A 27264-nucleotide genomic window follows, 5' to 3' on the forward strand; every position below is an offset into this window, starting at 1 on the left:
GTTTTGCAGGAGCATTTTGAAGTCCACAAGTAGCCACTGTGCTTTTTGGCAAGCATTTGGGATGCTCTTTGCCATGTCACGGCTGGTGAGCAAGCCCTGAGATTAACGTGATTGAATGACTGTTTTAATTTCAGCCCTGATGGAGCAAAATTAGTCACAATGATATGTGTGTGTTGAATAAAATTGTAGTTTTATTAGCTATAATTGCTGAAGAAGACTTTTTAAAGACTTGACTGCTGGGGGGAAAAATTGCTAGCACTGGAATTTGTTCTTGCACAGTATGGCATTGATTATTATCACGGTGCATAATATGTCAGTCCTCAGTTGGTAACTTGTCCCTGCAAAACGCTAGGAAGCACTCGGCGAGGGACCTCACCGGGTGTCTCCAGCCCCCCAGGAAGCGCTACACAAGCTGGGAGGACGTGAACCTCTCACCACCCAGCTGGGTACCTGTTGGAGCTGTAGCGGTTCCTGCATCCAGCCCTGGAGGTCTCCACTTTGCTCCCCGGTGCGTTGGCCAAGACAGCAGCCATCAGGGTGATGGGCGCGGGCGTGGAGCCCTTGAGCGTGGTGGGGTGATGGAACAGGGACCAGCCACGCTCTGGGCTGGGAGCCTGTGGTCCAGTGTGGTCACCTGGGCTGGGCCATGGGTCTGGAAACGCCACGAGGGACCAGCCTTGCAGCAAAGAGGGTGCTTTGGGTGCCTTTGGACAGGGGAGGGGGCTGTACGTGACAGAAAGAGGGGAAAAGGTTAAAGTATTTGTTTCTTTGTTTAATTCCATTGTAATCAAACCCAGAGGCCTGGTGTGGGGGAACCATTTTTCCTAACTGTCTGGCATGCGATACGCATTTGTCTTAATTTATGTGGGGGGAGGTTGTAAATCTGCAGAAGCACGTTGCTGGCGCTTAGATTTCACATGCGCATTTAAAATAATAGCACCTGACAGTTTACTAGCAGCTAAGAGGTTTTTCTGCTTCAGAAAGCAAAATATTGGAGGAGTTGTGCAGCGTGTATAAATAATTTGAGGAATTAGACCAGAATATCCAGCACACTTTTCTTGGGAGAGCAGAAGAAGTGATAGACCTGTAAAGTTTACGAGTCAGGGGACAGAGGGGGTAGGAACACAACCCAGCTGTGTGTAGCTGAATGTCATCCTTCTGTAATTTCTTTTCTCCCAGGACCCAATCTGAATTGCCACAGCGTTCGATTACAGCGCGTTATTTCATTTGTCTGCCCTAATTCTTCTTTACCTTGAAGGGACAGAGAACGTAGCACCAAATCTGCCCGGGAGTGTTGGAAACGAACAGCCCCCCCCCCCCCCCGTCCCCATCTGCTCTGGAGGTGTCGGAAACTCAGGTTTTGGATCGGGGAAAAACTTTCCTGGGCTGGCTGAGGAGGAGTGTGAGGCATAAAGACTGCTGTGTGTCCATTCGGGATGCTTATGGCAGTCGGTAGTTTCCCCGTGGAGGTTTTAATCAGTGAGCAAACTTGATTCAAATGGAAAAAAGAGAATTTGGAGATTTGAAATAGTGGCTGTTGTTACTCCTGTGTGCGTGCAGGCACCTTCTAAATAGACCTCAGCTTTATAAGCTGTACATGGACCAGCTCTTGGGTTGGCCAATCCGTGCAGCCATCGCGTGGCTGTAGAAATACAGATGTGAAATTTTCCAGCAAACCTCCAGGTTTGGTCCTCTCCGCTGTCGGTGGCAGCACCGTCCCCCCGAGGCTGGCGGAGTGAGTGCTGGGCCCCGCAGAGGCTCCGCCGGTGGGTGACGGCGGGAGCGGCGATGGGCTTGGTCATCGCTGGCTGCTCAGGACCATCCCGCGGAAGAGAGGGGAGTTGAAAATCCTGAAGAGGAAAGTGGGAAGGATGAATGGAGAATATTGGGCGTTCTTCTGCCAGGCTGGATCTGTTGCATTAAATTCAGAGCCTTTCTGAGTACAATTAATAGCCATTTTATTTAGGTCACCCTGGTTTTGTTGCTTTAAATGTATGCCTCCATTAAAGTGGAAGAAAATCAGTTACATTTATCTCTGTGGAGCCTTTTGTGAACTGGTTGGGCATATTTTAAATAACCCTGGGAACTGTTAGGATTATTAAAGTCTTTGGCTCCTCCAGGTTTTTTTCTTTCCTCCTATTCTCCCTTATTCCTCCTCCCAGGCAGTGATTAAAGAAGTGGTATAGCCCTTCCTTTTCTCAGAGCCCCAAGTGGGTTGAAAAAAAATATGAAATAAACTAAAGCCCATTAGTTAGGCTTTATGTAAGAAACTGGGTCTAAATTGGGTGGATATATGGGGTATGCTGGGACAGAGGAGAAGTCTGTTGGGCTTAAGTCACCATTTGTAACTGGTATTATCTGGTAAGTCTCTTTATTTTTTATTTACCTTAAGTGCTAAGACTGTGTTCATTTTGTAATACGCTCTCATTTGATGTCGATAATTAGTTCAAATCAATCAGCTCCTTTAAGCCTCCATATTGAGCCGTACTACATCTCAAAAGAGAGAGAAGTTTTTGGCTTGCCAGGAGCTTTGTGAGTGGGCCGGGTGGGACGTGGCTCCCTGCTTGGTGGCTCAGCGTCTGACGCCTGCACTGGGGAAATTCAGCTCTTTGCTGGTGCGTAGTTCTTCACCGTGCCCAGAGAACATGCGTACGGCAGGTCACTGCTGGTGATGGGGCTCAGCTGGCGGTTGGGGACCAGCGCTGGGTGGTGGGTGACCAGTGATGGTTGGTAGGGGACCAGCGCTGGGTGTGCCCGGCCCAGCCTGGCAGGTGGCGATGGATCTTCCAGTCCTGTTTCTGTCCCCGGAGAAAACTCCTTTTTCTTGTGTAAGCAAGGTGCTAGTTGCATGTTTTGAGTTGAAACCTGGAGAACTTGCCGGTCAAGCATCTTTACAATATTGGGCCAACAAGGGAGCCTCAGGCTGAAGGAGGGGGTTAACTTTTGGACGGTCACAGCTCCTGAATGTACTTGAGTTTCATCTCTGGGTTTGTTTTTTTTTTCCTTTGCCCTGAAATAGGGATCAATTTGCTTACTACAGAGTTTACTGCCAGTTACCTTGACTGTGTCCCTTATTTCTCCTTGATGAAAACTTGAACAAGCCGCTTGTGTTTGATTCACAGAGAACCGTGAGAAACGGGCTGTGTGTGTGAGGCAGTGTGGTTTTCTCATTCTATTCAGCCCTTTGTATATTCAAATTCTTCTAGTTTCAGTTCTTGCTGTTCTGCCAGATTTCCATACCATTGATGGGTTTTCTGAATTAATAAGTTTCTTTCTCCCCCTCCCTCCCATACCCTCGCCACCTTTTTGCAACTGGTGAAAAGTTTTTCTAAGCGCGCTGCCCTCTCCATATTGATTTTCTTCTCTTGCTTGTCTAACCCACTCTTAGATGTTTTATTTTGCAAAGCGTTAATAGAATTTTCCTTTTGCCATTGCACTTTATCTATTCAGGAGGTTTCAAGAAGTCTCATTGTGTCACCGGACTATGGAGGAAAGAGGCTATTCTTCTGTTACAATGGCTGCCCTAAAAAATAACACGGGGTGGGGTAAACTCAGAAAGGGCAGAGACGGAGATAAAATGGTCTGACCTTAGGAAACAGAAAAGATAACCAATTAGACATTGTTGAAAGGGCACCAGCTGGCTTAAAGAACACCCCACTGATTATTTTTTCTTAAAGGCGTGCTTGGTCCACATCTGAAGCAGGGCTGCGGAGCCACTTCCCCCCGTGCGGGTTTCCAGCTCTGAAGCGGTGGGGCCGACCCCGCCATCGGTTCTCAGCCCAGAAGTCAGTGCCGCTGCTGGGAGGGATGCAGCACCCACCTCCCAGGCACCCGCGGTCCTCGGGGTCCCTGCTGGCGCGCTGGAAATCGCCTGGATTAGCACACGCAGGCTGCGTTTGTTACTGCTAATAAGGATTTATTTGCATAAAAAAGATCTCTGCCAAGATCATCATTCCAGCGAAGCGGGGCCTTAGTACACATGGTACAGACCGTTGTTTGCTCAGAGGAGCGGTACCTCGTGGCTGAGATGACGTGTCACATTGTACTGATGGGAGAGGTGACCAAAACTGCAGATCCCCAGCATGACCAGAACCGGACCCAGAGCCCCCTCAACCCCTCCAGTGCCTGGTCCTGTGCCAGGACCTGTCCCTTCTCTGTCATGGCAGCACTTGGAGGAGCAGGATGAGGTTGCACAAGAGGTTCCGACCCATGGTGGTGGTGCTGCCAGCCAGAGCTGAGCCCCGAGAGAGGGTTTTGTACCCCACAGCTCAGGCTCCAGCCTGCTGGGAGCCTTCGGGCTGAGACACGGCCATGCTAAAGCAGGTTTCGGGTCATGTTGTGCATCATCTCGTGTCTCTTCTCCCCTGACGGCAGTACGGACAGCCTTTTGAAAGTCCCTGGTGATCCATGTCCTTGCAGGAGGAGGTGTTATTTTGAAAAGCGTGGATCCGGCCAGGAGAGCCTGGGCCCGGCGGCAGCCCCCGGGTCGGGAGACAGAGGAGCTCCCTGGGTTGGTGGGATCTGTGCTGTCGTGTGCCCGAGACCGCTCTGGGCTCTGGTATGGGCTTTAAGGCAAAAAGTTTATGCTGGAAGAGTTGCCTGTTAAAAATTCCGTGACAGCGGTTGGTGTGGGGACAACAGGGTGGTCAGCACGGTCGTGTGGACCGAGGCAGGGGAAGCCGCGATGCTCTAGCAAACAGCATTAGGTGCGACATGTAATTTTTGTTTCCAGTGAGGCCAAGACCTGTGAGAATGAAAAATAAAGCTTGCTGTGCAAACGTAACCCTGGAGCAGAGATAAGCGGTGGTGGTAGGGTGAAGGGCAGCTCTGTCCTTATCTGCCTCCTGGTATGGCTCATATTTGCGTGTTTTCTTCCTTGGAGTGAAGAAAGACAGCAGGACAAATGGCTCTGTGCTTAATGGGGTTTGGATTTTTCAGTGCGTCAGCATCTTTAAGTCTCATTCAAGATGGGTATCAAGGAGGCATGCTGTTCTCCACCATCTCAGGCCACTGCTAGCACATTTTGCAAACCACTTTGACTGAAAAAGTTAAGAGCAAGTTAACCAGAGACAGGTTTTTGGATGTGTTTAGACATCGTGTAAGGTTTTGCTGCAGTGTGGTTTTTTACTATCTCCTAGAGTGTATTTCAGTCCCGTGGTTGAGAGAGGTTCATGCTGTGTTTTTACCACCTTCCCAAAACGTGTCTCTGCCCAGCCAAGACTGAGGTTGTAATTCTGCACAGAAGTAGGCTGGATGTGTGTCCCCTGCACGAGAGGACCGCAGTCAAACTATACTCCCTGAACTGTGAATTTTATCTAGGTGCCAGCTTTCAAATCCTGCTGTAATTCCGGGGTCACGCTAAGGCAGCAGAAGCTGTCACAGGCACACAAAGTGGTCCCACCTTCCCATAGAGCGCTGCTGCTCTGCCCCCTGCAGCAGCCCGGCCCTTGGGGCAGCGCAGGCGTTGGTGTGGCCGTGCTGGGAAACTGATAGGACTTAAAACCTGGAAAAGAAAGTGCGGCTCATTTTAACCCGGAGCAGTTCCCTGGCTTGATCTGCCATGTAGATGTGTTGGCAGAAAGGGAGAGATGAGCACAAAGTGAGCACGGGCAGTTGGGGTGAAAGGTAGCACTGTGTAAGGTGAAGAGAGCGTGTAGCTGCATTGTAAATCACTTACCTAAAATAAATGATTTATAGAAAGCCAGAATGCAAGAACATGGAAATATCATAAAAATTACTTGGGGAAAAAAAAACCACTAAAAACCCCCCAAACAAACAAAAAAACACCAACCCCACCCCGCAGACAAGCAGTGGAGTCCTTTAAAGAACAAAACCTTTTATTTCAAGATCTTCTCCCTTCCTGCAATGTCTTCTGCAATTTAGTGGTGATACGGGTTTCCATCAGCCCCTAGTTTGCAACGGGGAATAGCGAGTCTGTCATTTCTTTTCAGAAAGATTGCCCAAGACGTTTCCCGCAGCACCGACCTGCCCCGGCTCCTGCAACCTCCAAGCAACAGTTTAAAATGTGATAATGCTGGAAAATAAACCCCAGCACAACATCCTTCTAAAATAAGTGTAAAATTTTAGGTGTGGCTGCACAGATTAAATGGAGGTGGAATAAATCATGCAAATAGTAATGAAAGTTGAAAGCAATTTGGTTGCACTTCAATACGTTTCATCAGTCATCTCTCTTCTGAAGTGGAAATGCCAAGCCTGATGCGAATTAAACTTTCTCCCTCCTCCCTTTCCCCTCTTTCCTCTAGCTTTTCAAAAGGCCTTTGAAAACCTCTGAATACCTTTCTTGGCTGACCAGATTTTACCCTGCTCATACTTCTTGAAACCTCCTAATTCTCAGCCAAGACAGTGACTCTAATTTGGAGAGGTCATGGGCTTCATTTGCATCCATGATTCCTCCTTATCTCCTCCAAAAGGGAAAGAGGCTGAGATGAGGCACAGCCAGGGGCTGACGAGAGGTGGAGGAGCTCCTTAGATATTTGGCTTTTTAGGGCAACGAAACTTTTAATGTTCGCTTTTCCGCTTTAGGATCAAATGCCAGCTAGGACGTGGCTTAAAAGCAGCAGATTCCTAAGGGAAGAGCTGACTCGGAGCAAATGGAAGGAGATGTGATGCATCGGTTGTGCCCGGGCTGAGGCTGCTCCTGCCTTGGTCTCCCCGTCCCGGTTTGTCTGTTGTGTCTTTGCAAACCGTGCAGGCGATGTGTTAAAGCGTGCATCTCCCCTCTTCTCTCTTGCAGGTAGAGGACGCCATGCTTATGTTTGACAAGACGACCAACAGGCATAGAGGTAAGAGAGAATGGGAGCTCAGACGTCACATTTTGTGACAGCTTCTGCATGGTGACCACAGCCAAAAATCAGTGTCAACACGACGAGCCAGTGGCTAAATCCAGTGGTGCTAAATCAGCAGAGCCGTTTATGTTTGAGATGGCTCCCTCGGTCCGGCAGGTGTTGCAGAGGGAAGGCCGTTCAACATGTAATGCCACATGTCACGTGGATTTTCTTATTAGAGGTGGCTTCTCTGGTCAGCCTAATGACTTCTCTTTGGGAGGAGCATTGTCAGGCTCTGTGGTGTCCCTGGGGAGAGTAAAGCCCGGGAGCTGGTGTGGTGAAGCTGCGGGGAAGCAGAGGGCGGGTACCAGGGTGGCTAGCATCAGATGAAGCTGGGCATAAGGAAATCAAGGTGCCAAACCCCTCCGCTGAGGTTTCAAGCATGCTGGAGTTCTGGAGCTGGGAACTGCTTGTCTTCCAGTGATGTAGCTCAGAATAAGCAGGATCTCCAGAAGAGGAATTTCCCTTCACATATTTCACGAGAGAGACAGGGTTTCATCACTGCTTGTACAGTTCTGTGAAAATGAGCTGAGGATTATTTTCAGTGTTATGGCCATTCCCTTCAGTGGAAATAAATGATGCTCCGCTGTCTCTGGGCGAGTGGTTCACGTTATCGCTGCAGCGGAGACGCCGAGCTCCGGGCAGAGAGCAGCCCAGCTGCTCCGTTCGGCTGGGGGGAGTTCAGTGTACCTGGGCTCTCATGGTGGCCCCAGACACTGCTCTGGGGTCAGGCTGCTCTTCCCTTCTCTCAGAACAAGACTGATTTTATGCCGCCAGTCTCCCTGCTTTAACACGGCTGTGTTCAGAGGCCGCGCAGGAGCCCAGCACAGCCCAGGGCTTGGGAGCGATGGGAGCCTGGGAAGGGGAGAGGGGAGCTGCTGGAGTGCTCGGCCACTGCCGCCTGCCCTCCTCTTCATCTCCGGGGCAGGAGACCTGAGCTCCCTGCGCTGTCGGAATTATTCACTGCTCTGATATTTGCCTTAACAAGGAACTTAGTGCGTGCAGATGGCTGGGTGAGTCAGGCAAACCTCCAGGATAACATTCCCTCCCTCCAGCAGTTCTCTCCCAGGCACCGATCCCTTTCTGAAGTCAGGGATCGTAGTACCCTGGAAAATTCAGCGGCAGTGAGCAAAAGACTTGCCTGGAAAGTTAAGTTCTTCAGAGCCAGGGAAGGCAAGTGAACAGCCAGTGCCCATCAGTTTTGTAACAGGAGCCAAGTGTTCAAAACTCTTACATAGTTTGGAAAATTCAGGCCCTGACAACTTGCTTTTATATCCAGGGAATTTTCCACCTTTCTCTTTGCAACCACCCTTAAATGGGCCATAAATACCCTTCTCCATTCAGGACCTTGGCACATTGTTTCTTGCGTTTAAGGGCCGTGTTATGTGGTGCTTTTGTGCTGGGCGCATCCCCTGTCTGACATGGTTTGCTGGGCTCCAGGAGTACCGGGGGGCTCCGATCCCAGCAAGGCACGGACTCAGCAGATTTGGCCCCTGTGAATGTGTTTCGACGAGTCTGCTGCCTGCCTCTGTTTGTATTCCATGTTTCCTTCTCTTAAACTGTTTCTTAACCTGGCCAGTGCATCGGATGGGCTGTTGGTGCATCCTGTGTTCCTCTCCATGCCCCGTCCTTTTGAGGCTTTTCAGCCTGATTTGCAAGTCCCTGACGTGCGGTTTTGTGTCTCTGCCTCTGTCACCCCTTGGAGCAGGGCTCTGCCATCCCTCTCCGAGGGCACAGGAGACTTGAGGCTCAGGGGGCACCAGGGGGACACCTTGTTCTAGTGGACATCAGCCTGTCCTGCAGCACATCTGCGGCCCGACGGCAGGGCTGGGTCACCCCAGCGGTTGCCTCGTCCCTGGGTAAGGGCACTGCTCCAGAGACAGGGGAAGAAAGTCTTAATTTGCTGAAATGTCCCAAATCCTGGAGGTTCGTTCCCACCGAGGCTCGCGGCTGTGCCTGCAGCAGTGGTCTCTTCAACGGCTTCTGCCTGCCTTGACTGGGCTCCGCTGCCAGGCTGGGCAGGAGACTCTGCAGGGACGTTAAAAACAGAGCAATGTGGTGTGAGTCCTTCCTTTGCTTCCTGCGAGCAAGATGCTCCTCTCTTCCCCGCACACCTCAGGGTGATCCCCCTCGGTGCTCTGCCGGCGGCACCGTGCTGCTGTAGGCGCTTCGCAAGGCGCGAGGGCAGCGGCGGTGTTTGCGCTCTGCTCTCACAGCTCTGCTTCGGCTCCTCTGCACTGGAACCGCGCGCTGGGGAGCCCCGCTCTCAGGTGTGAACCTGACCGATAAGCCCCAGGGGACGGATTCCTCTCTCTAAAGCATCTTTCCCCCATCTTACCTGGAGAAAAGGTCTGTAACCACTGAAGTTGAGGGCTGCAGATGTGGGGGGCACCTTAGCTGCCATGAGACCTTTTGTTTTTTCCACAAAGGGCTCCTTCCCCACAATGTGTGTTGAAGACAAGAGGCAACAGGTCTTCCTTTTTTTCCCCAGGAATTCTGTGAATTTATTTCCTTGGTTAATTTTTTTTATAGCCTGATTTTTTTACAGGCAAGCCATAACATTTCTCTTTGCGTTGGCATCCCTGTGTAAGCTCCTAGATGAGATCTAAGGGGGGAGGAACTAAGGCTAAATGCCGTTGGAGGTGGTGTTACCCGCACCTCCCGCGTGCTCCGCTGGTGTCAGGCTCCGGACCCGAGTCTGTCCCGCTTGCCTGTGCCGTCCGGGGGCAGGGTGGGCTGGAGCCCCCCTCCCTGCTCTGGCAAATACGGGAGTTCTCTGGCTCCCGGGAGGGTCAGCTCTGTTTGTGCGGCTGTTTCCCAGGGAACAGGCTTTACCCTTTTGCTGGGTGAAGGACAATGCTGCTAATTTGCTGGGATTAGCCAAAATTCCTTGGGTGAAGCCCAGCCAGTGCCAAGGGGCTGTGCTGCCAGAGGGGCATGGAAGTCTCAGCTCCGGGTCTTTACTCTGCCCAGTCCAGGTGGAAGAAAAAAACAAGTGTAAAAGGCAGGGTAGAGTCAGCTTCATCTTCACACTTGAATTTATCCGGTCTTTTTGGACATTTTTTCCTTCTCTGTGCAGGTAGCTTCCCCTAATCAGGCTAATAAACCGGCCAGTGGGCCGTTGCGATGAAGTGGGTTCTGCCGCATCGATCATATATAAAATCACCTCAGATTTTACAAATTGTGACATTCTGATTGTGTTGGAAACATGTTTAAAATGCAGTAGCGTGCAGCAACAGTGTTAATGGCAATTCTTAAAACCACTTGCGGGTTGCAATCTGTATCTTCAAATTAGCCAAGGGAAAGAGAAATGGCAGATAAAATATCCGTTGTGGTTTTCTGTAGTTAGTCTATGCCTAGAATAATCAACGTAGGCAAGGGAAAGGGAAAGTATTAAAATTCACTCCCTACTGCTAGAAGGCGAGATGAATTTCCTTGCAAGCAAATTGAGAGTATTTGTTGACATAATTCTGGCACGTGTGCGTTACTCCTGTGTGTGTTTTGCGGTAGCGTGGAACTCGCCCGCACCCAGCACCAGCTCCCGCCGGTTACTGGAAACGCGGAGATTTAACCGGACGTAGTAAGAGGGATTTTCGAAACTGCTCATCGTTGAACAGTTTTATTAATACCTTGGGAAGGCTTGAAAACCCCACCCAAAATAAAACTTAATGCCTTGCCAATAGAGCACATAACTTTTATAACACTAAAAATGTCATTGAGCTAACCGCTTTGTTGCCTCTGCTGGTGTCTTTTTCTTTTTTAATGTCCAGCTATTCCTGGATGTTCTCTCGGGAAAATAAGACTCAGAGCTATTGCATTTCATGCCTATCTGTCTGGCAGGCTACAAAATCTATGAGTGTTTAATTGAAGGAGTGGTTAATTTTTGGAGTGTTGTAGGTAAAATAATCCCTAGCTTCACTGGGATGCCGTGTCTTCTTGCGAGGGTTCTCCTTGTGTCTTGGCCACTTAGTTGTGATAGTGGGCACGCAATGAACTGGCACTTAGATGGCGAATATCTCTGGGTCTGCTTTGTTAAGATGCCATGTTATTATTTTTTTTGAAAGAAAGTGCCGGTAACCCTCTATTTCTGTACCAGGGAGTAAAACCACACAAAAAGTTCTCCAAAGACTCGGGAAGATCACTTTCATCGCTTTCTTCACTGCCTAAAATTTCATAGAGCTGAAAATTACTGGGTCAATCTTGAAAGGATTTAGTAATTGGAAAGGAAAAAAAAAGAGGGTAGTGTTATTTTGTTACCCTTGCAAAGTGCAGATAAAATCTGGAGTTCAGCATTAGTTATTGATCTTCGGGGTTGGAGGGAGCCTGGCAAGATGATGATGTCCTTCTAACTTCATTATGGCCGGGAGCTCCAGCAAGCATCCCGATTCTGCCGAGCGAGGCGAGCAGCCGGGGCTGGCTGGGGCCGCTGCCTTGCCCTTGTGCTTTGCCCGAGCTGGGCGATCCCCAGGCCCCGGCAGCGGGAGGTTTTGTTTGTTCAATCCAGCAAAGCGGAGAAAAAACACCGTGTGCCGCAGGCTGCTGAGGAGGAGGAGGAGGGAGGAAGGGTTAGATGAAAGGTGGCCGAGCAGAGGGGTGCGGGAGCAGCTCAGCCCTGCCCAGGCTGCGTGCCTCGTGTGGAAAGGAGCGTCTCCTGGTAAATTTGTTTGGCAATTCCCCTTTCTTTCTGCAACTGTTAAGCGTGTGGGTAGAGATGAGTCCAGAGAAGGGTGTGTATTGGTTAGTTATCCTGATGGGATGCTCTCGATCACAGCTTCAGCTGCTCTCCACCAGCGTGTACTGGTTTTGTGCTTGCCCGCAGCTCCAGAAGCTGTCCCCGCCGTGCAGCATGCCAGGCCCACGGCTTCAACTTGCAAGAAGACAAATAGAGACTTTGAGTGATTGAATCCCCCAAGCTGTAATTGCCGGTATTGAATGTAATGCTATATGTTTTTCAAAGCCATGCAGCCCTTAGAGTTATTTTCATATCAATTAACTCTCTCACACGGTTAGGAATGGCAGGGGACAGAGGAGGGAAGTGACAGCATGTGATTTGGACTTCTTTAATCTTAAAACTAAACAAAATTAAAGAAAAGCAGGCTGTCTGTTTGATGCAAACAATATGTCCTAGGTGTTAGGGGTTAAAACATCTCCAAGAGACAGGCATTGAGCATGACAGAGCTTTAAAATGAGTTGGGTTTTTGCGGTTGTTGTGAACCTCCCGGTCGTTTCCCCTGCCCGCGGCGAGGGCGAGGGTGCTGCGGGCAGGGCTGGGTGTCCTGGGCTGGGGTGTCCTGGGCTGGGTGGCCCCTCCGTGCCTGGATGAGGGGCTGGATCCCGGGAGAGCATCGCTTTGGCTCGGCAGGTGAAGCAGCTCCCCGGGGAGCTCCGACCAGGCTCTGTCCTGGAGCGGGGCACACTGAGACCCCCCCAGTCCATGGGCTGGCACCGCAGCAGCCTTCTCCTGGAGACGAGGAGCTCCACAGCCCTGGGGAGACCCCTGCGCCCATGGGTGGAGAGCTTTGGGTTTGATCTAAACCCGCAGAATTCAGACAGAAAGATTTGTGCACCTCGTGCCACCGAGACCATGCGCCGGAGTGGGATCTGCGGGTCCTTCCCACGTTCTCTGCTCTGGGGAAGGGACGCGGGGGTCCTGCTTTGTGTTTGCGCCATCCCCAGCCAGCGGATTTCAGTGCATAAAAGTAATTGTCCAGGTGGAAGCAGTTGGCATAATGGTTGTATTTATTGGAAGAGACAGGAGTGATGTTGTTAGTGAGATATCGTCTGTGCCTTGGCAAAGGATGACGCTGTTCTTAGGAGAAAAATAGCCTTTTGTGTTCTGTCCGGCTGCCAAAACCTCAGTTTTGTAGTTGTCCTCTGAAGTTATAATTGACATTTTTATAGATGAGATATAAATATAATTAAGAGTCGCTGCAATTACTTGTTTATTGCCATCTCCCTCAAGTAAGGCGAGGTCATGTGCATTTAAAAACACATCCCCAGGCAGTTTTGAGTAAAGAGTATTTAAAATATATAGAAATAATTGCCTAATTTGGTCATTTTCAGCATAGCTTTTCTTGGCAGCAGTCTGGCGATGCTGAGCGTTTTGAGGGCAGCTCGGTGGGATCCTTTCGCCTGCTCGCATGGTCTTGCTTTTAGAAGGATGGGGCTGAGGGGAGAGCTGCTGTTTGGGCAGGTTTCATCCATAGGATCCTGGAAAAGCATCCACAAACATGGTAGCGGTATTTTTTTTAGAGCATAAAGTGCTTTAAGGGCTTTGGATGAAAAGTGTGACATAAGATATAAATGGAGCCAGTATTATTGTTATTGCTTTCCTAGATGAGACGGGCTTTTATTCCCTTGTCAGTTTTATCACTTCATAAATGGGACTCCAGAGAGTGCCGTTGTTTTGAGGGAAGCGCTCGCTCGGCCTCGCCGCTCCCTCGCCAGTGAGATTCATCCCGAGGACCTGGGCTTTGCAGGACTTCGGGAGAGAGACTTTAACCCCTGGTGCACAGAGATGCGGAGTGTTCATCTTCTGCCAAAGGCACAGAGCATCCGAGGGAGGAGTAGCTGCAAGCAGGGTTTTTTTTTAGAGTGCTTTTTAAGCAAATATTTGCTTCAAAACTTCACGAGAGCTGGGAAGATTCATTAGTTAATATTATTTACCATTTACAGCCCTATCAGTGAAAGCGGTGATGGCTGAGCGATAATACTGTCAGTCATACCTATCTATTTAGATTGCAGCTATGACATGTGCCATATTAATATTTTATGTGTGTGTGTTTTTAATATTACATCCTCACTTATAAATATTCATGTCATAAAACACAGTAACGGCTGCAAGGCTGACGAGCAATATTCACATCTTTGCTCCACGTCGCGAGTTCACCTCCGTCGTGGCTGGAGCCGAGGTAGGAGCTGGGATGGCTGCGGCTGCTGAGATGCGGCGTGGGGAAGGGGCTCGTGGCTCCCAGGTGGCCACGTCCCACCAGTTTTCCATTTGGCATCAATTTCTCCCTCTTGGCCTCTGTGTTGGGCAGTGGGGACGGTGAGCGTTATCCCTCCGGGACAGGGTGGCAGCCGCTGCCGGGGTGGTGGCTTTTGCACGGCGACATGCCGGTGGCCCCGGGCTCGACAGGCTCGGTGCTGCTCCCTACTTCGGTGTGAATAAACACAAAGCGAAAAGGAAAAGCTGCCAGTTCTTGGATCCGTCTCCCTTGTCTTTTAATTTCCTGGCCAGCGCCTATTGCTGCTGCATCAGGGCACCTTACGTGAAGTGTAAAAATAAATGCATTCAAGCCAGTGTGAGCCCGCATCCCGGTAGACTCTGTTTCAGAATAGCAAATAAGGCTCCTGGCCACGCTTTTCAAGGCGATTATTGAACGTCTCGGGTGGTTACAGTCATTCTGCCCCCAGCCTCATGCTGGATAACGCCACCTGAGGCTTGGAATAATTGCCCAGCTATGTACTGTCTGTCATACCTTATTGCTTAATTTTATACCAGTAATGAAAATTACATCCAGAGGAGGAGAAAGAGCGAGCAGCTGCTCTGGCCGGGACGCACCGAAGGAATAGATGTGTGCAAACGCTTGCTCTAAAGAAGGGGAGAGGCTCGGCTCGCCAGCAGCACTCGGGAGATGGCTTGACATTTTTATTTTCTTGTTTAACAAACAAATGCAATAATAGTAAGGAAAAAAAAAATCCCACCAACCTCTGGTAAAGGTTGCAAACGCAGCCCAGCAATTAGTTTGGAAGTCTCCAGTTACACAATCAGACTTTTAAGGTAAATACCAACTTAAGAGTATGTTGTAAAGGACAGTAGGTTTGTAAAACTCATTTGTATCTTGTCTTCATAGCTAACGTGTGTACTTAATTCCCTCTGCCCGGAGGGAGAGCCCTACGCAGCCAGACCTTCTTGACCGTCTTAATTTCTCCACCTCCTTTCGACTGGCCCCAATCCAGGTGGTGACCAGAGGAGATGCTGACCGAGGGGCTCGGTCCCGGGTCTCTCCCTCTGCACAGGGGGCGAGGGGGGGGGCAGTGTCCCCGGTGGCCAGCGCTGGGCCACTGACCGCTCTGCAAAGGGGGTGTGGGGCACTAACCGGTGCAGGAGGCGACATCCTGCTCTCATTCCGTGATGGAAACGGCTGCGGGAAGGGAGGATTGCAGCCGGAGCGTAAAACCTGCAGGAAGGAAGAGGCGTGCAGGAGGAAATTCAGCATTTTCCGTGGCATCTGCATGCAGAAGACGTTAAATACCTTTTCAAATTATCAGTTAGGCTTTCTGAAATTGCTGGGGTGCAATAAATGGAGGCTTTGCAGGTCACCAGAGGCTGATACCCAGGTGCCTCGGAGGGGAGAGCGGAGATGCAGAAAGATGGGAGATGGCAGCGTTGGTCTCGCAGAAGGTACCTGCGTGGTGTCCAGGCTGGACGTAGGCAGCAGCACGGGCAGGAAACCGGGCATTTCCTTCCTGCAGAACTGTGGTTAAGAGTCGCTGCCTTTAAAAGAAAAATCTTCCCATTTGCTTCATGCTGAACAGTATCAATAACTTAGTGCAATTAGACTGCAGTCGTATTGGAGAGTGCAAAGTAAAGCAGTAGAGCCTTCTCATCTCTGAAAGGTTCTTCAGGAAACATGAAGCAAGAGTTGTGCAAATATTTAAGAACTTTTTTGAAATTATGATAATAGTTTTGTTACACTTGTGGAAAGTGGGTACACGTGAGCTCTGGCGGGATGAGTGCTTGCGTTAGACAAGGTGATCTTCCCCTTTGAAGCTGCGTGGAGAAGACAGTGAGGTCATTTTAATACGACTTCAGTTTGCCATCTTTATTGTCACTGCTGAGCCACCGGTTTGAGTGACAGATAAATTAGCAAAAATCCTGATGATCTGTGAATGGAAAGAAACCCTAAATGCCGTGAATAAGTTCTTGCTTATGAACCTACTCAGCTGATGAAACCAAAACCCCTTTTGCTTCCCAGAACGCAGGAGCGACGTGATTAGCAGGTAGCGCTTTAAGTCTTGTGGGACTATTTGAAAATGTTAATTGAGGAAAGGCCAGAAACGGGAGGAGAACAAAATGCAACATTTACATAGAGGGGCAGTCTTAATACAACGAGCAGAATTAAAATCAGCGTGGTGACCTTGAGAAAAATAGGCAGCTACTCACAGCGTGCCCAAAAATGTGATAGGAAAATATTGAGACACTGCTCAGCTTTCCCTCCCTGGTGCGTTGTTTTCTTTTCCCAGTGGACGGCCGAGAGCAGACTGGGTGAGTCCTCTCAAATATGCATTGGGGGTGGGGAGGGGGTGTGCGCTTTTTTTTTTTTTTCTATCTGTGCTTTGTATCTGCTGGTTTTGATAATAAAGCTTTTAGAGCACTTTTACCGAAGGTGAGGAGCACATTCCCAGCAGCCTGGGGAGGCTGAGAGATGGGGAGTCACCGTCACTTGGTGTCCCCGAGAAGGGGCCGGTTTGTCCCCCAGCACAGTCCCTGGGGTAAAGCACCTCCAGCAGCTGCCACCTCGCTCGCGCCTGGGACACGGATGCTGCTGAAGCCTTTAATTCATTCTACAAGGTCGTTGCTGTAGGTAAAGCCTCCTGGTGACCTGTTTAAACAAACAGATAACACATCCCCCATCCCCAAAATCTTGAGATTCAGCAGAAATGTGGGTTACACAAATGATGCTGGTAGCACAAGGGAAGGTTTTACCCCTGAGCCCGCTGTTGGAGCGGGCTCTGCCACGCCATCTCTCTTTGCTGTCCTCGCCATCCCTGCAGGCGTTTAAAATACGGGCAGACACGATGCTGAGGGACATGGGTTAGTGGTGGGTCTCTCAGAGTTGGGCTGATGGCTGGATTCGGTGATCTTAAAGGTCCCTTCCAACCCAGGCGATTCTATGATTCTGTCACCTGAGACACAGGGAGGGTTTGGGTCCTGCGGTTCCCCGTGCAGAGCCCTGCAGCATCCCTGTGTCCTGCGTTCCAGGGGCTTTTCCACCAAAGAGACAGAGAAAGTCGGAAGCAGTGAGAGCCAAGCTCCTGCTCTGGAATTGAACAAGTAGGAGCTGCCAGGGCAAACGGTTTGCTGCTGTAAATCGTCGTGTATCTCTTGGCTTTGATGAGCCCGTGGCAAATAGCTGCAAGCGAGAGAGAGTGCCCTGAGCGGCGCTGAGCGTGGGAGGCCAGGGCTTTGCGAGGAGCAGCGCCGATGGCGGGGCTGTGCCGGAGCCCGGCTCTACCCGGGGCAGTACTGGCTCCTTCCCACTTCTCGGCTGAAAAGGGCTGGGGTTGGTTTCTGTATCTCTGTCTTCGCCTCCCCACCGGGGTTAGCAGCAAGGGGAGAGCAAAGCACCTCTAAAAAGAGTGATTCTTCCACCATTTCATCTTCCCCTTCTTTCCTCCCTTCCCATGAGGCCCTGACCTCCGCCAGGGCATGCGGGGTGACGCCGGGCGGGCTCCGTCACACAGAGCTTGGGGGTCTGCGCCGTTTCACATCGGTGCCCTCTTACCTGTGCTCGAGAGTGGTTTTCGCAACACATTAAGTTTTGACTGAAGATTTCTTTAATTAGGTTGATTAATATGTGCTGGCAAGGAGTGATTTTGCTTATTCTGTATGTTTTTTGTATATATAAGCTGAAATAAGAACATCTGGCACTTTTTTTCCCTGGATCCAATAGAATAAGTAAGTTGAAAAACAGCTTCTTTCAGAAAAGCGCAGGTCGGCAGATTTGGGCTGTGGGATTTTTTTCTTTTTAATTTATTGAGTGTTTTGTGGACCAGAAAGACTGCCTTTAACTCATGTAATAATTCGCAGATTGTTCTCCATGTTAAAACACCTATTGATGCTAACAGCCTCCTCACTTCTCCGCTTTGGAAGAAGACCAGGAGCGAAGAGATAGAATACTACTAAGCCGCCGCAGTGCTCCCTTGAGTGATTTCGGAGCTCTTTGCAGGCACATAGGGAATTAAGCCTTGCGGTGACCCAGGGACGCCAGGAAGGGACCAGGGCACCGGGGCCGTGAACTGACTTGCCTGCAGCTCCTGTTGATGCTGAGCGCTGGGCTGGGTCTTTCACCGCAGCGTCATCTCTCCATATTTTCTCTTGGAGGGACGGTCCCGGCCCCGGTGTAGGTTATTTGAGAGTTGTGGGGTTGGCCCCAGTCGCAGCAGGGCTCATGGAAACCGCCCTCCGCATCCCCCGCACGAGTGTCACACGTGAACACGTGTGTTCCCCAGCACACTCGGAATTAGGGCAGGGTCCGCAGGGAGACGCCTGGCAAGAGAATATCCTTTAAGCGTCATTGTAGCAACAAATATTCCCCCGTCAGCTCACAGGAGGTTCATATGAGCTAAAATCACTCAAAGGTCTTGGAGGCGGGTTTGGCTTTTCCTGATTTCTCAGTTTCTGCAAGCCGGTTTCCTCCGTTTCAGTCTCTGCTCTCCACGCCAGCCCAGCCCTGGCACATGGGGCTTGCTGCCCTGCCGCGGGCAAAAAGGAGTAAAAACATTTGTTTTCCTCCAATTTCTGGAATTTCCCTGCAATTGCAGGAAAACAAACATACAAAAAAAAATTAAAAAATCAGATGACAAAAGTGTGGGATTTGTTTCCTCGCAGACCAGCAGCGCATTTTCCCCTCCCGGCGGGGTCCCCCCGGGTTTTCTCCTGGTCACTGGGCTTTGTCCCTGGTGGGGCAGGAGCCCGGGGTGCTGGTCCAGTAGCCGGCCTGGGGCTCGCGGGGCTCAGGAGCAGCACGTGGCAGTGGGGGACCTGCCCGGCTGCGCGGGGAAGGAGCAGCTGTGAGGGAAGATGGGAGCAGCTGTGGGTATGAAATTAGTCATTCTATGAAGAAATGGATTTGATAAATAATAAAACAGTGGTATTAACAACAGATGCTTTCCAGGTCAGACGACTTTGATAAAAGCACCCAACAGCCGTGGGTAATGGTATGAAAAATATGTATCTATATTTATAGATCTATCTATATGAAAAGGCATATAAATAAGCGCATGTTTGTGTATAGAGGTGTGTGTGTACATGCTCATGTATAAAATGTACCTGGCGTTTTATTTCTGTTTTAAAATGACAGTGAAAGTGTTGCTGCTCCCATTCTTCGCAGGCTCCGAGACTTGCCAAGAAAACCTGAGATCTGATCGATGTCTCCCGAATCTGGTGCGCTCCCTCCCCGCCTCTCCTCAGCGCTGCCTCCGTTCGCTTTTATATTCGTACCTTTTCATTCTGATAGCCGTTTTGATTTGGAAAATACTGTGCCTTATACAATGTTTCCTTTATGGTGATTTAGTTCCCTCCTCTTATCTTTCACCTTAAATCTTTGATAAGAGCATTTTAAAAATGAAATTGCTACCTGACACCCTTGGCTTCTGGCCGGCATCCAGCTGGGCCGGGGGATGCTGAGGAGGAGGAGGGTGGCTCTGGAAAGCCTTCCCCGGCAGCGTGGGCGGGATGGAGGAGGATGAGGAAGGGGAGGAAGCATGGTGGGACCCGCCACTGCCTGTGAGCCCCGCGGCAGGGACCACCCGACCCGGTGGCGTGGTGAAGGCCGTGCCTTTGCAGGGGGGTCGGTACCATCCCCGTCAGCGACGCCAACAGCTGCTGAAGGCTTCCCTCTCCTTCCTCCCTGCTAAATTGCTTATTAATCTAATTGACTGTCGCTGCCGCCACGCTGGAAGTGGAGGGAGCACCCCAGGGGAGAGGCAGGAGGGGGACTCGGCAATGGGGTCGGCTTGTTTTCCCCTCAAAGCCTCAAAACCTTGCCATCATGAGGCTTTTATAGGGTGGCACAACGTTGCTCACGAGTTTCCAGCACGTCCGAGTAATTGAAATGTTTTTGGATAAGTGTTGGCTGTGCCTGCTGAACGTGATTTATCAGGGGAAGGCATCAGCAGTGGGAATATCAGTAAATAGAACTGTCTGACATGCGGGTCATTTTTATTTTAATGTAGTAGATTTAATGAACTCTTGTCTTTATAATTCATGGTACTTGCCGAATGCATCCATTTCCCCTCCGTAATGACGTTAGTTACAGATCTATCCTTCGTTCGAAGCTTTATTACGGCTGGCCAACTTAACTCTCTCCCGGTTGCAGTGATATGTTCCCAAAGTGTGCAAAGGGTTATCTAATAAATTGTTGCCTTTTTACGTTCAATACTATTACTAATAAACCTAGCCCAAAACTTCCCTGAGTAGTTCATGCATTATTAATTATTATTGTTATTATCATTGAATCTCTCGGAAGGTGGCTTGCAGAGGCCTGTGGTCTGTGTTTTCCCGGCTCACCGGGGCCACGTTTATCGGCTGTTCTTGCCCTGACATCTCTCCGGTAGTTTGTACGTGTTTGAGTGTGTTGAGGTCAGAGGCGATAGCAGCCCCCAAATCTGCTGTCAAGTGATTTAATAGCATTTGTGTCCAGCCTAACCCAATCTATCTCACCTCGTGGAGAAGAAAAAAAAAAAAAAAAAAAATCCTGCATCAAAATTACTGCTTTTGGAACTGTCTTGTCTCTTTTGAGTAGGAACTGGAGACAACTAGACAAGCTTCAATGAAAGCGAATAAAGAAACATTACTTTCTGAACACAATCTTCTGTTACCAGTCACTTTTCAACAGACATTCAATCAAAATGCTAATAGCAAAGGCAACGAGGGAGCGAGGTTATTGTAATACTAATTGATAGGCTGCAGGGATGGGTTTTGATAAGTGCTGTTGAAGATATATTTTTGAAATATGATTCTCTTTAATTACAATGATACTAATAAAGATGAACAAATGATTTAATGATAGTTTTCTAGGTAATGGCTTGAAGATTTTTGTTCAAGTTGTTTTGTAGGGTTTTTTTTTTTAACCAGAAGTTATGAAAATCACCTTAAAAATAAAGCTGTAGTGGAAGGTAGTGACTTTATCTAGACTTGGGTGGCTACTTTGCATCAAAATTAATACTGTCAAATCTGAAGCTCTTGAATAAGAAATCCAGTCATTTATTTATACAATAGGCTTTGCTGAAAGCCCATAGCTGAAGCCACGTTGCATGTAGGAATGCATTTAATATCTAATGCTTATAATAATTAGGATCAATTATGCCAGCGAGGATTTTAAAATACATTTTGAGGGAGGGAAGAATGGGCTGAGGGGTATTCACTGGTGCATCTGGGGCATCAGGTTTGATCCTATGAATGGAGATTATTGATGTGCAGTGACGGGAAGCTCCAAAGTAAGGCGCGCTTTCCCGGTGCAGCAGCAGCTGGTTTTCCATGTCCTGACGGGTGGGAGAGCTGTGCCAATGTCCCCAGCACCTGCGGGGTCCTCGGCCAGCCCTGTCCCCATCGCAGCCTCCCCCGGTCCCCGTGGGCTGCGTGGCGGCATCCTGCCTCCTCGGAAATGGGAACACAAAGGGAAAGGGGCAGATCTGTCACTAACAGGCTGCCTCTGTTTCAGCTAATTTTTGATGAATTAATTGATAACAAAAGAAAGAATGGTGGGGTTTATCGAGGGGGGAGTGTGTTTTGCTTGTGTTGATGTGGGTGGGAGCTCTTTCTGGGGCAGGGAAGGATGATCTCTCCTGCCTTTCAATTTGTCAAGCTCTCTCTCAAAGATCTGCCAGAGAAGAAAGGGTAATTAATAGGCTTGAAGTCATTTCCGATGTGTCAGTATTTCTGCCTTGCTTCCAAGTGATAATGTTCGCTGGCTCGAGGCCTCCGGGGAGCCTTCCATCTTATTAACTTGTCTAGGAGAAACAGTGAGTGGGGACAGCTTGGGCCAGTGGGTGACATGAAATAAGGATTTGTGGTGTAGTGAGCTGTAAACACGGGGCCCGATTGAGTAAAAAGTGGAAAGAATAAAAAACAAAGGAAGAAAAATAGATGAAAAAGGCCGCTGGTCACAAGAACAGCGGCACGTGTGATGGAGGGGGAGGATGCACTTTGTTTAGGGCGGCTCATGCCCGACCCGTAGAGCTGGACCTGCTGTTGTGCTGTGTCACCCATGGCCAACTTTTGCCCCTGCTGATGTTGGGTCCTGGTTCTGGCTGGGTCCCCCTGATGGCGGCGCAGGTCGCCCGTGGTCCCGCACACGCTGCCCCGTGCCAGCGTCGGGGACTGTGCTACCGCAGCCGGTTCTGCCACCGAAAACCCATGTGTCAGATTGCAGCGTTGTTTGTTTTTACCCAGAGGTAAACATGGAGGATTGGGGCTGTCTCATGGGTTTGGTCACATCCAGCAGAGCTGTTGTCCCCACTGCCGGTGGTGGTGTGCCTCCTCTGTGCCACCTCGGCTGGCGTAGTGGCAGGGACAGCCCTCCGACGCAGGCAGCCACCACAGAGCAGCTAGTAGCCAAGGGCTTCCAGAAATCGCCTGTGATTTTTAGGATGCTCAACTTGAGGCGCTAAAAAGGGACCTGTTTTTCAGCAGGTGAAGGGCTGGGTCCTTCTCCTCATCACTTGGGTCTGTTTGCCAAGTCGGCTGGTGGTTTTCGTAGCTTTTCTCAATTGCATTTGAAAACTTAAGACACTTAGGTCACTTACGTGTGAAGACACCTTCGTTCTCAGAAGAACCGCAGGGATTTAGTAATCCTACATCCTGCGGAGACCCTGGGAGACTGGGACATGGACCGAGACTGGCACAACAGCACGATGGAGATGTGCTGCAGCGACAGGAGTGGAGTCCGCGCTCTGGCCCCGGGTGAGTGTGCCGGGCTGTGCCCCGTGGCCGGTTTGTGGAGGGAGAAAGGACCCTCTTACTCCATGGATCTCAAAACCTGGAGCTCTGCGTCCTGGATTTCCATCCTCCTCGGTGTGTGCCTGTGTATTCTTGATCCTGTTGCTCAGCACAGGACCAGCCTCTTGCTTCCTGCGCTTTGGAGCTCTGCAGCGTGGGGTACGTCCCCCATCGCCTGCCCTGGCCTGGAGCGGGGGGACGGGCAGCTCCGCAGCCTGGGTTTGGAGGAGCGGCACCTGGTGCTGCTCGGGGTGTCCTCCCGCGGCTCCGGTCAGCAGGAGCGATAGCAGAGGAACAGCTGTGTGAGCAGAGTTGGCAAAAGTTGTGTTTTGCCCTCACTCCCCGTTGTTCTATAGCTTCAAGGTCTTACTTTGGAAGGGGATGTGGCGGAGAGATTTCTAGTCACTGCGTGTGTTTGATAACTACACCTGTAATCACAGGACTCTGTCAACACAGGATTCTGTATAATTGCTTCCACCCCCCACCCCCCCAGTCCTGGTGAGATTTTGTTAATTAGGATTAGAACACTTAAAAATAGAGATTATTTTTAAACTGTTTTCCTGATTCTCCTGTAGGATGTAGAGAGGAGGTTGGATGGGATCGTAGTTTTCTCAGGTGGAGAAGTTACCGCTCTGCCCAGTCCCGGGCCTGAGCCCCTCGAGGCATCGCTGCGCCTCGTGCTGGCTCGTCCTTGCACCAGGAGAGGTTCTGACCTCAGAGAGCTCAGCAGGGCAGAACCCGAGCGGGGTTAAATCAGGACTGCAGGCTCTGCCAAGGCGAGAAATAAAATGCTTATAGGTGGGTTCTGGATTTTGGATGTGCTGAGTTGCCCTTGACTTCAGCAAAAGCTACGGGATACCCTGGGAAAGGGGGAGAGGGATGAGCGAGTCACATCCCCGAGTTCATCAGGATAAACCGAGGAGGAGATGTCTCGGAGCGATGTTCTGCGCAGCCGAGCTGATCCGTCTTGTGCAGCGCTGAGCAGGGCTGCTGCTGGAGCGCTGACCTTCACGACAGATGTGGGCTTACGCAAGGGCCATGCCGTATCTATATATTTAACCTTCTTTGCTTTTCTTGTTTTGTTTTTAAATTCTCCTTCATAGCAAAAGCGCGGGAACGGTTTCATTAGCTATTAAAGAACACCACGATGGAGGCAGCGCTGGTCTCCACCGCGTACAAGCTGTTCTTTGGAGATTGTTCCCTTTTTTATTTTTTAAAGTAGCAAACCTTGGCGTTTTGGGTCAGTGGGAAGGAACAGGATGTCTTTCACATATTGACAGGGTTTTTTTGCTTCTCTTTTCTTTTCTGATCTCACTCCTGTTTGTCAAGCTCACTTTCCATTTTCTAGAGAAATGATTGATTATGACTAAACATCTCTGACAACCTTTTTGCAAAGTGTGAGAAGGCTACAATGCAAAAAAACAAAAAGGAGCCACCTCAAAGCTCTTCAATGATTAAGCTACTTAACCGGCAAGTTTTTTTCCTCTACTGCGGAGTGTATTTCTGCACAATGGAGTTCCCCTTGCAAGCGCTTATTAGGGAGGCACTAGTGTAATCTAATTAAAATTTGGTTTAATATTCTGTGGAAATTAAAACTGAATCCTTCCTGTTAGAAAGAATGACCGTGCATGTATTAGTCCTCTGTTTTGTTGTTGTTGTGAGTTATTCAAATATTAATACTGACTGCATGCTCGAAATGATAGTTTGCGTGCATTAACAGAGCTTAATTCTCAAATTAAATGATGAATGATATATAGGAATAGGTGAAAGCTGGTTGCTGGATTTATTTATTTCATTATTTTTTTTAATGCTAATGTTACTTCCTGGAGGTAAATAAGGGGAGGGGATGCTGTGCAATATTATCACTGTGAAATTAAAATAAAGTCTCATTATTTGAGGATGGAATTTAGCGGCTGAAGGTTTACTCTTCGTCTGAAGCTTCATCCTGAATTCTTCCAGCTAATTGCCTGCTGATTAGTTGAGAGACAGGCATTGCTAATGTTGGCCTTGAGCATCAAATTATCTCCTGCAAAGTCTTAGGCTCTCGTAGCACCGAGCGGGAGATGTCAGTGGGGCGCAGGGTGTTGGTGCTAGAGAACAAGAGGACAGGGGTTTCCCCGACCCCCTGTGTTCCCGGCGCAGCCGGATCGGGGACCTGGATCGCGGCGAGGAGATGGCAGCAGCATTTGCCCATCCTGGCTAACTGTGTAATTCACTTCACGGGTTTGCATACATTTATGTTGGTTTTTTTCTTTTTTTTTATCTGAGAGTTTTGAGTTCTGTCCTGTTAGAGGGCCTAGACAACCCGGGTAGATGTATTTGGTCTGTGTGTGGAACTGAAGAAAGTACTGACCTCTCGATAACAGGTAACAGCACCTTCCCTGCATTCTTCTGGTCAGACTTTGGGGGAAAATCTTTTTGGCAGGAAAAAAATACAGAACTTCATGCTGCAATTCATTTAAAAAAAAAAACCAAAAAAACGAAAAAAACCAAAACACAAATCAAACCTTTGATCCTTGCACTGAAGATGGAAAAATAACCAAAATGCCAGAAAACCTCCAAATATCTGGATGTTTCCCTGTCTTTTCCCAGCTGTCTTTCTGAACTTGATCTGAAACATGCTGAAAATATCTCTGTTCCTGATCTATTGAAAGTTTCCATTATTGACTAGCAGAAAGGCTGCTTTTGTGTGTGTCTCGCTTGTGGGCAGAAGATAATTTTAAAAAGCACCCTGTTTATCTGGAGAGAGCAGCGTGGCGAGGCAGGAGCCCCAGGCCAGCTGCGATGATGGATCGGAAACTTCCTCTGCAGGGGGAGCGAAGACGGGAGGATCTGCCACAAAATGCGTTAAGAAAAACCCCTGGGAGCCGGTGTGGGGCTTGGTGAAGTCCTTGGCCAGTGATGAAGACGCTTTCACGACTCGAGCAGGACAGCAGAAGCCGACGTGCCCCTTCTCCTCTGCGACCTGCGCGCTCCAGACCCCGCTCCCTCCTCCTCCTCGGGGAGCCGAGCACTAAGGAAGCTGTGCCAGGCCGGAGGGACGCGCACACAGGTCTCTGTAGCGATGGCAACTCAGGAAACAAGAGCTGCGTGGAGTATCTGGAAGGAGAGCCCTTATTATGGAGAGTTTAAAGGGAAGGTGCTTCAAAACGCGGGGAGGCTTGGCAGGGTAATTAGACTTGCTGCTCTCAGAGTAAATGTACAGCTTCACGGAGTGTTACTGGCGCGTCTGGCCTCTCGCTAAGAAAATACAGAACCATTCAGCAAAGAGCACGTCAGACCCCGGCCTGGGGTGGTGCCGACACCAGTGGGTTTTCTGCCGTGGAGCTCCTGGTTTATGCTGCGACCTCACCCGTCCCTGCGCTGGTGCTCTGCCCACTGCCATCAGCCTGTCGCCTAGCCTGGCTGTAGACTCTCGCTGATGCTGTGGGGGGAAATCTCAGTTTTTCTCAGCCGAGATATGGTACAAATCAAAGCCTAAAGCTTTCACCGGGGTCCAGGCGCAGGGACATCATTATATACCGTGTCTTGGGCTCAGTTTGCTGGGAGTTTGCTTCTGAGCTCAGCATTGCTGGTGGTTTCCAAATTTTTTTCTGGCCCACCTGTACATGAGCTGTGAGTTCCTGGTGGATGAGTTCTGACGTTTTTTGGTCAAAATGCAGCCAGTTAATGAGTTACTGTGCAATGGCTGCGTCAGCCAGCCAGGAGGGAGCTCGCGAGGGTCTGCATTCAGCCCCACTGCTGGTTCGCTCGGGTTCAAACCTCCGCGCAGCTCCGTGCCTCGGTTTGCCTGTCTGCGCTGTGTGACTTGGTACCCTTTTGTCAGCTGCATGGTGCTCCTTGAAGGATTTTAACAGTGTGCGGGTGCCAGCCTGTGTTAAGTAGGAGAAGCAACGTGATGCTCAGGCGGAAGAGGTGATTTCCATTGAAAGCAAAGGACCATCGGCCCTCTGCCTTTCATCTTCCAAAATGGTGCAGTGAAATTAGTGCCGGTGAAGGATGCTAGACTGACAGCCAAGAGACCAAAGACTTCCTTTCATCCTCCCCGCAGACAGAGTGCAGCCAGGCAGCGAGCTTCCAACACCGTCCCGCCTTCCCCGCACCCTGCCCTCCCTGCAGAGCAGAGGAGAACACGGCTGTCGGGAATCCCAGTGCTTTCATTAGGCAGCCCTCCTGCCCCTTCCGTCCTGCTCCTTTCCTCCTGCCAATTACCTCCTGCCTGTGATGTGTGTGACACCCATTTCACCCGTTTAAAACTCAGCTTCATGGCCTGTATTTCCCAGCAGCCGCCAGCCAGTGTTGGGATGGCAACTGCTTCCAGTTGGATTGACGGGGCTGGGGGCGACTCAGGGGATTTGGCGGGGTCTGGCGGAAGGGAGATAGCATCAGCTGGGCTCAGCAGATGTTGAAATAGTAAAAACAATCAATAGCTTCTTTTTTATACCGGTTCCCTTGGTCGCTCAGCCCATTGAAGGAGATGATTGTCGTGGCTTGCCGTGAGCGCCTGGCTGGGGCGGTAGCCATGCAGAAACCTCCGTGGTGGCTGCGTTATTTCCGAGTCCTGCGCTCTCTGGCGAAGGAGAAAGTGTGCATCCTCTGATGGAAGGAACATGGTGTCAGGCGGATGTTGGTCTTACCAGGCTGAAATGACAGTGGCATCATGTAGTGGATCAAAACATTAAGTCTTTAAAG

General features: G+C 49.9%; 1 protein-coding gene across 12 annotated transcripts in view; it reads left to right on the top strand.

The window, feature by feature from the left end:
* The window catches only part of MSI2 (musashi RNA binding protein 2), a 255745-nt gene that overhangs the window by 146832 nt on the left and 81649 nt on the right, over positions 1-27264 (top strand). For all 12 annotated transcript variants that reach the window (XR_008467594.1, XM_054207877.1, XM_054207878.1 and 9 more), the window contains one exon: positions 6755-6803. Coding sequence is in view for 11 of the 12 variants with exons in the window: in XM_054207877.1 (XP_054063852.1) it covers positions 6755-6803 (49 nt within the window). In the remaining variant the exon portion in view is untranslated. The remainder of the gene's footprint in view (positions 1-6754; positions 6804-27264) is intronic.

Source organism: Rissa tridactyla, chromosome 7, assembly GCF_028500815.1.
Source record: "Rissa tridactyla isolate bRisTri1 chromosome 7, bRisTri1.patW.cur.20221130, whole genome shotgun sequence".
Classification (NCBI taxonomy): domain Eukaryota; kingdom Metazoa; phylum Chordata; class Aves; order Charadriiformes; family Laridae; genus Rissa; species Rissa tridactyla.